At 36.4% G+C, this 9,430-nt stretch overlaps 1 protein-coding gene across 8 annotated transcripts in view; it reads right to left on the bottom strand.

Annotated features, from left to right (window-relative positions):
* Positions 1-9,430, bottom strand: part of DPH6 (diphthamine biosynthesis 6) — a 232,215-nt gene that overhangs the window by 104,342 nt on the left and 118,443 nt on the right. For all 8 annotated transcript variants that reach the window (XR_010884170.1, XM_067296660.1, XM_067296661.1 and 5 more), the window contains exon 12: positions 7,911-8,085. Coding sequence is in view for 7 of the 8 variants with exons in the window: in XM_067296660.1 (XP_067152761.1) it covers positions 7,911-8,085 (175 nt within the window). In the remaining variant the exon portion in view is untranslated. The remainder of the gene's footprint in view (positions 1-7,910; positions 8,086-9,430) is intronic.

Raw genomic sequence — 9,430 nt, 5'->3', positions numbered from 1 at the left:
GCAGAATTGCAAAGATCAGTTTTGCTCCCTTGTCTCCTAACTTACATACTTGTGGTTTGTATATAATTTAGAACAGTCTCCAGGTTGCTCTAACTTTTTATATAAATTGTTTAGGCAACATCTAGGAACAACCATAACTTTCATATTAGTGACAGGGTTACTTACATGGGAGCTGGTATGCCAGTGCCACTGGAGTATGACTTGCCTTCTTTCATTACTAAAATTACAGTATCTCATCTACTGTTCCATACAGCACCATTAACAATCTCCTGAAGGGAAAATTTGATAGCAAAGACTTATTTTTTCTATCATCATACAGTGCAAACTGGATCCTAACTGACTGATTAAGCAACCTGGACAACCAGATAACATCAGCCACAAAAAACCTACTCTTCCGCAACTGCTTCCTCAGAAAACTCTTCCCTTTCCTCAAGATTGCCATTGCAACATATCTATTTAACACCATTAAGATGGCTTAACCAGCTCCTTACCTACTTTCCAAAAAAATGCATCTGAACTGAATGTCAAAATGAATACAGTGCATCTGGTACAAAATATGGCTTCTCTGCACTCTACTGGGCGCTAGTCACAATCAACTAAGACCGGGTCCTTAACTCCCAGTCCACCAAAGGATCAATTACTAGCAAAACCTGTATTATGACCTCTAAACTTCTCTTGTTGGAAAATGCAGATCTCACAGAATAGGATGAAACACATGGCGTAAGTGGAAGAAGAATGTTGTGATCTTCAACTGCTGCTTCTTCTGTAGCGGAGTCGTACCATAGTACAATACATCCTGACATCCATATAATCTCCATATGGAGAGGCCATTATCCACTGACCTCTCTACAGTGAAAAACAAACCACTGCAGGGGCCATTAGAACGGCTTAATTCTGTTGTTACGAAACCAGTATGTGGAGCATCCCCTTTACTCTAAAGTGTAAAGCTCTAAATGGGACTGAAATTTCAACTGGCAGTACATGCCCAAGAATGTCTACAAAGCTGTAAAAAAGATCAGTGGAGTCCTCCAAAGGAGACTGCAGAGCAAAGGGAATAATTAAAAACAGTCTGAAAACATTTTAAAATTCTCCTGATAGTCTTTAGGATTCAGTTTCCAAAAGAAGTACTGATACCACCTCAGGCACATTTGAAGATTCCTCCTGCCAGGAGGAACATCTAGAGGATCACAAGCAGAAAAAAAACAAGCTGTCCCCAAATGGCACGGGACTCCTGTCTACATCTACGAGTACTCCTACAGGCTGCCTCAGCTGCAAGTATTTATGGCTCATCATATAATCCAGAGTATGCATACTGCTCACTACTGGAAAGAAGGTCATTTCCTTCCTGTAGGATTAGCCAGCTGCACTAAGTCTTTTCATCTTCTATAAGGATTTGTTTTCAAAACCTACTACTACTTCTATAACATTTCTTCAAAAGGTACAGTGTTTTCCAGGTACTTTTCTGGTCTTACAAGGTGGTCTTAAATTTGTATGTTGATCCACCTCTATGTTTATGCAGGAGATGCAAGTCCAGTACATAACAGAACTTTAAGTGAAGGAAAAAAAAAGATGCCTCATAAAACTGATCCTTTCTACTATATATAATGCTACTGATGATATTTATTTGGATTATGTATGTTGCAATCCAACTGATTAAGCTGTAATTTAAAAATACACTATAGAGAGCATGTGCAAGATATATTCCATGAGACAGCAATGTGCCCTTGTGGCCAAGAAGGCCAATGGCATCCTGGGGTGCATTAGGAAGAGCATTGCCAGCAGGTCGAGGGAGGTGATTCTCCCCCTCTACTCAGCCCTTGTGAGGCCACATCTGGAGCGTACTGTGTCGAGTTCTGGGCTCCCCAGTACAAGAGGGATGTAGCACTACTGGAGAGAGTCCAGCGTAGGGCTATGAAGATGGTTAGGGGACTGGAGCATCTCTCTTATGAGGAAAGGCTGAGAGAGCTGGGCCTGTTTAGCTTGGAGAAGAGAAGGCTGAGAGGAGATCTTATCAACGTGTACAAGTATCTGAAGGGAGGGTGTCGAGAGGATGGGGCCAGACTCTTTTCAGTGGTGCCAAGCGACAGGACGTGAGGCAACGGGCACAAACTGAAACACAGACGCTTCCACCTGAACATGAGGAAAAACTTTTTCACTGTGAGGGTGACAGAGCACTGGAACAGGTTGCCCCGAGAGGTTGTGGAGTCTCCTTCTCTGGAGATATTCAAAACGCGCCTGGACGCGATCCTGTGCAATGTGCTCTAGGTGACCCTGCTTGAGCAGGGGGTTTAGACTAGATGATCTCCAGAGGTCTCTTCCAACCTCAACCATTCTGTGATTCTGTGATATATCAGGCATTGGTAATCTACTTTAAATTCTACATCTGTGGAAGCTATCTTCTTAATATTCAGCCAACTTCCCTGGAGTGCATTCAGAATGTTTTTCTAAATTTCACTAGCTAAAGAAAAATGTATCTCCTCTGATTTAAAACACAAGGAATAACAACTTAACCAGGTGAAATGAGTCATTTTCAACTGTGTAAAGACTCCTTAAAGACTGTTAACCTGTTTTTTAGCAGCCTGAGAATTTCCTCATGTAGATTAGGGGGGACCTGCTTCCTTCCCACAGGACAAGTAGTCGTCAAGTTGTAGCCAGTTTTATCTGAATCTGCCCCTAATTCATATGGAAATACTAAAGAAGCTCACATTCAAAATAAAATTGTCCTCAAGAGCCTGCAATTCTGAATTTCTCGTAAAAGTTAAACTGCTTATATTTATATTTCTCCACGTATTTTATACACCCAAAAACTGGAAACACATAGTCATGCCTAGTACACTTACCACATTCAAACTGGAAAAGAAAGTAATCAAGGTTATTTTCACACTTCACCTTAATACAAGTATTTCAGCCCAGCTACAGCCTCTCAAAGAACACACAAAAATGGAAGGTAAAAGCACATGGGAATCTTCCTCTTTTATTACCACACACAGTATAATATAATAAACTGTTATTAAATCACAAAAGTAAAGAGGGGAAGGAGGAGAACAAACAACTTATTGGCTATATGTATGCGAAAAAAAAAGTAATTCATTAAAGTTTCTCAAAAGTGTCAATTATATCTTTAGGAATCTCACCATGATTTTTTCAGTCCCTGATTCACTAATTCTTCTGACATCTTTCTGTCTTCATCCTTTTTAGGCTGATCTTCTTACAAGGATAATCAATGCATCCCTTGAAGTGAGCTTCCTCCTTAAAATATGCATTTTATTTAACTTATTATGTCCAGCTAAACATGCTTTTGGAAACTGCAACCAGTCAGATAGTTTAAGTAACTGGGTTACATTATGGACAAGGCTATTTCCAACAACACCTTCTCCTTTAAAAGCCATCTGTTACCAACTGTGCACTAAGATGTGTTGGCCATTTTCAGTTTCACTGTGGGAGAAGAAACTAAGCCTTCTTAGCAGGGAAACATTAGAACCACCACCTTAAATGAGATGCCAGAATCCTTATTTCCACTATTGCTCCCACAATACTTACCTTTTAACTCCTCGTGTCTTGATGTTCAGAAAAATAAAAGGAAAGAATAATTTATGAGAAGGTAAGTAAACATGGGGGTAAGAACCCAAATTTGATCAAATTATAGGGGTCTGGACATTGAAAGTAAGAGAGTAAAAAGACTCTCTCTTTTGTTTTTCATGTTTGTGCTACTGGGTTCAGACAGCGTGGATGAAAAGATTGGGAAAAGAGGCCTCAAGGATGGCAGAAATTGAGATTTGGCAGTGGCAGAAAGAAAGAATTGAGGTCATGAGGAAAAAAATCACAGTGTGACGGACCAACCAGAGTATTCCATCATTTCACACATGAACAAATAGCTAAAAGCTTCAGTAGACATAATCAAGTCATAGATGTATATATGCTATTATGTGTATAAAATACATTATGACAGTGTCAAAAATTGTGGCATATGAGAGTACAATAAATTCTACAGTTGCAGTTTATTTGTTCATTTCCAGATAGAAAACATTAAGAAACTTTGCCAAGACAAACTGAAGTGCAAATAGACTTTTAAACTGCATTAACATATTAAAAGAACGTCTGGTGCAAACATGGTCAAGTTTCCACGCATTCTTAGATAAGTATTTATGGTTAGTGTTTCAGTTGCATTGGGATTTTTTTTTTTTTTTAAATGAACTATGCTCACAGTTCACAAATGCTCAAGGAACGTTCTCACAGAATGGATAATCATGAATGAACTCTAAATATAAATTTCTCACCAGCAGCACTGCTTTGCAGTGCATCTACAGGTCTAAATCCTTGATATACAACTGTACTGTTAGCTTTCGTGAAGATGATAAGTAAGCAGGCTCTATAGAAACTATCAGTTACAGTTTAGTCTTGACAAATCCCCTGATCCACTGGTAAAACAGAATTAAAACATGTAAATAATAAGACAGACAACAGTGAGAAGTAAAAACATGAAATACATTTAGTAAAAATACTGAGGTATGTTTAACAATGACCTGCATAAACTGGGCTGGTGCTTACTGTGGTACAAAGAGCTGGAAGAGGGCAAATCGCATAGCATCACATATTCCCAGACAGACTAGCCTAGAAACTCTGTGGTACAACTATTAGAAAGATATAATCAGAACACTTTGAACCCTTACTTATAAAGTGCATCTCCAAGCATGAGATCAAAAGGACATTTAGGTTCTTTCTCAGTACGATCTTAAACTTTCCATACTTACACAGAAGGCATGAAGAGGGCAGTGACAAATGCAGTGGTTTCATTTCACCCGACTACTAAGTGTTCCTAGAGTTACAGATCAGGTCCTACCAGTGTAAAAAAATCTGCTTCCATTCTTTTTGTCAAAGAAATTGAAAAAATGGAAATGTTAGGTAAAACAAAGTTATTTGTAAGACAGCTAAAATTCACTACTACTAGGTTCTTCTTGGTCTGAAATGTGCAAATAATAACTGTAAGACTGACAAAAGCAAGGTAGAGTGTTTAATCTCTCATTAACCTGTGAGATGAAGTTTATAGAGAGACGTAATATCTTTTATTACATCAGCTGATATAATAATAATAATAATAATAATAATAAAAGCACTAATACTACATAGTCCTGTGCATTTGTGACATATTACTGAGATCATCAGTATAGCCGTTACTATAACTCTGAAGTATCTTATAATCCAGTTGCGGACACTGACATTAAGATTGACAGAGGTTTCTACAGCAGGTGGACCAAAAAGAATTATTGCAATTTTTTCTTACATATGGGAAAGTCGGTCACATTGTATCTTACAACCGTTTATGTCTACTTCTTACAAGCAGAAAAACTGAGACTGTTATTAAAGAATGTTACTCTCAAAAGAGGAAGAATGTCTGATTTTGCTATAAATACTCTGAATGAAATTTAGAACCTAATTTCATCCTGCCACTGCTGTTTGGTGTCTGTCAGACTGAGGTCAGAAGGACATTCTCATGGTATATTTCAAATCTTTAATTTTTGTCCTCACGGTACGGTTGGCAGGATCCTGCAAGGTTCCTACAGAATTAAACTGATGCTCTGCTGAGTGATTTGTTGAGCCTGAAGTATGAATATCATAATTTGCATGAACTACCTACACTTTTCAACTGCCAGCTCTGTACTTAAACGCCAGTGCACATCAATCCCAACTTGCAATACCCTGGGTATTACAGTCCTTGGCCTATTCCAAAGTGAATGAAAATTCTGTACTAAAATACATGATGAATCTTCAGCGTGCACAAAACTTTATAATGGACCAAAAAGACGAGAATTTAATTGTCAAATTATTGTCAAACAAATGAAAAGCAAAGTCATCAATTATACAACATAAGGGTATTAACCATTTACTATTTTGAGATCATTAAACTTATGCTCCTCAAACATATAAAACTGACCAACATTTCATCATCATAAAATAATTTCAAACCACTTTTGCCGAATATAAAGTTAAAAAAAATTTTCTTTATTTATACTGGAAAATATGTTTCATTCCCAAAAGATATTGAAGTGCTTTACTTCTGCTGGTGACTTTGAGAGCTTAATACCTGCCTGATACTTAGTCTGAATAAATTTCTGAAAATGCCCCTAAAAAAGCTTTTAAATTTGGGAAAATTATATTTGAGATAATACAAGGCCCATATCTTATATTAATAAATTTTCAAATGCAAATATGTTGTTTATGCACTTATGCATTTTTCTGTAATGTATTATGTATAGGTTGTATGTTTTTTATACTATTTTAGAAAGTGAAACAAATTATTTAAAAAATACAAAGTACATTTTAGTGGAATAAAAAAATGAATATTCTTGTGGATTTTATTAGATCAAGTTATGCAGAATAGAAATATCTTATCAAAAAAAAAAATCAAAGACGATTAGCAAGATAAAACCAGGATAACATTAAGTATTGATACTTGGATAAAACATATTGGCCAAAACATAGTAGTAAGGCTATATATAGCAAAGGAAAATTAATGTGGTGGCACACACATTACCGTTTCACTTAGTGGCCCCATACAGATATTTGTGGACTAGAGACAGATTATCCACAAGGGATAACACAAGTGAGTGATCCTATAGCAGAGGTGCAGCTTTTGATAACTGTTTCTTTAATCCTATGGCCCTTCGATTTTAAAAGTAAAAATATTTATCTTTCACCTTAAGGAAAAATAATATGGCTTGACCAATACAGCCCTTTGGGAAATAAAAGGACACTAAGTTTTCCTTAATGTTATAATTTCTGACCCACATTACAAGTTGCGTGAAGGGAAATTAATCTTTATTTGGCTATGCTGACTGTTCCATACTACCAGGAGACTGACAGTGTGTCTGCTTAACATCCACTGACAGCATGGGACTGCTCATTTGATTACTAAAGCAATGTTCAGTTTATGCCCTTATCTGAATTTAGTCTATGTCAGTTCTAGGACAAGAACACAGATTAGTTGCAATGATGTAACACCAAAAAAGTTTTCCCAAATATAACAGTGTAAAGTTCATTAAATTTTATCTTTGCAGGACTATATACAACATGACACAACATGACAGTCAGCGTATAAAACTGAATGAAAAGAAAACATCTAAAACCCAAATTTCTGCTTCCTCAAGAGAAACAGATATATACAGATGACAAATACCCACCCTGCTTTAAACTACAGGAGTAATATAGTATCTACCTACCAACACTTCCTCCTGCAAATTAAATATGTTCTCCATGAACTTCTGAAGCAAAACACTGTTCCTGAAATTTTCTGTAGACTACCATAAAAATATAACTGGTACATAGACAAAAAAAATTATGATTTCATGGGCATTATACAAGGTGGGTTTTCAGACTGAAAGATGTTCAGGAGAATTAAAACAGATGACATACCATGTTGCTTGAATCACAGTTTGTGCTACATAGTAATTTGGACTGAGCTTTATGTTACACAAGAGGAGAGTTGGTAAGGAAAGGATATACAAATTTTGGCAACAGAAAATTTAAGGCATTTTATCAATATCCAGAGTGGTACTAGCTAGGCAAGAGGATGTTTTGGTACTGTATTAATCTGATTAGGAAAAAACTTTACATTCAAACATTTGGTCCACTTATCTGTGATAGTTTACTGCCTGTTTTCATACTTAAATAGTTAAATAGTATATAGGCTGATGCAGGTTACTTTTTTGTTTTGTTCATAAGTTTTAAAAATATATCTTCAAAATGCTCATTTAAAAATTTTCTTAAAGTAGAAAATAAGAACAATTCCCTTCAACTTTAATACATTCTTCCTTTTTTTGCACTTCGAGATGGGAGGGAATGAGACTTTGCAACTTTGTACCCATTTCAATACACTGTCTTATAGTTCATAAGAAAAAACAAAGATTTCCTACCTTGATGGACTGACTGTAAGGTCCTATATTAGCAGGTGCCCAGTGAGAAATGCTCTGTACATGCATGACCAGTTTTTCATCATGCAACATGTCATCAGTTGCAATGTCATACTTATGCACAAGGCAGTCAATGCAAAACAGTACTCCATCAGGTAACAGGGTTTCTACACATACTCTGAAAACACAAGAAAATTATCTTTGTCAAACAAAGTTTGCCTGCACCAACTTTCAGCATTTATTTTCCATGTTTTTTGGATACTACGTTACAAAATTTTGTCAGGAACATATAACAAAGCTATAGTATCACAATAACCAGGTAGTACTTACATGGTTACCTCCTCTCGAAATTATGATCAATTTTAGACTTCTAGCAAGTTAGTTTCTCCTTGGTAATGCAAATTAATATTATAGTCAGTGGCCCATTTCCATTTGGTTATTTTTATGATGTGTATCATTTTATTAAGAACAAATATATGAGTTCTGTTATTAAAAAAAATCCTGACCACGCAACTATTTAAAAACGCCAGATAAGTTATGCTAAGCAGCCTTCACACTACATGTCTATATCACTATAGTATTCTTATCCCCACCCATTTGTCACTGAATTTCCTTCTACTAGCTGGACTAGAGATTTAGTTTTCTAAACAGCAGCAGCTTACTGTTTCTTCACAGCTTCTTCACATGTTATAATGCAATACTGAATGTTTTATTTCATGACACAAACATTTATGACAGAACTGAAAACCTACTTAAGTACTCATCAAAAAAGTTCATTTTTGTTTGCTCCAAGATTTTGCGTGTCTAGATGGACAGACAGCCTGCCTGTTGCATCTGCCCAGTGAAAAAGCAGTAGAAAAAAAATTGGCATTTCTAAGCCTGAAAAACAATTACATTTCCAGTCCACGCATAAAAAGTCATTTAGCTCCCAGCAGGAATCTAACAAAAAATTATTTGTTCTATTTACATATCATGTAATACAATCTTACAAAATTCTTCTTGCTTCTTCCAAGAAAACTACCTTTCTCCCCTCCTGTCCTATGCAAATAAAGTATTTTTTCCTCATTATCATCATCATAAGGATGGGCGAGTACATTTTCTGCTTGGGCTGGTAAATTTTCAAGACAATTTTGCAAATTTAGTGCAGATCCACACCCTTGAGTCTGTGCTTCTAGCATATTACTTGTGAGAACTCCCACAGCCAGGTCTCTGTGCATAATGCAATTATGCAGCCATGCAAACTGCCGCATAATTTTTCTTTTGGTCAAAAAAACCATAAATCTGTTTGTTCCACATAAATAATCATAAAAAGCCATTTTCCTGCAACCTCCTAATCTTTCTAGCTGTTATTTTATGACCTTTCCAAGAAGTGATGAAAGACTATGTGGCTGGCTATGTAAATGTGGAGGCTTAAGACATGCAGCAGCATGAGAAGTGAAGGAAGCTAAATCTGGAGAAGGGTAAGTGCCTTTCAGAAGACTTAAGATACAAAAGACTGGAGATTCATTTTTGTGTATTTCACA

This window comes from Apteryx mantelli, chromosome 4 (genome assembly GCF_036417845.1).
Source record: "Apteryx mantelli isolate bAptMan1 chromosome 4, bAptMan1.hap1, whole genome shotgun sequence".
In the NCBI taxonomy this organism is placed as follows: Eukaryota; Metazoa; Chordata; class Aves; order Apterygiformes; family Apterygidae; genus Apteryx; species Apteryx mantelli.
This window is presented reverse-complemented; position numbering and strand designations above follow the sequence as displayed.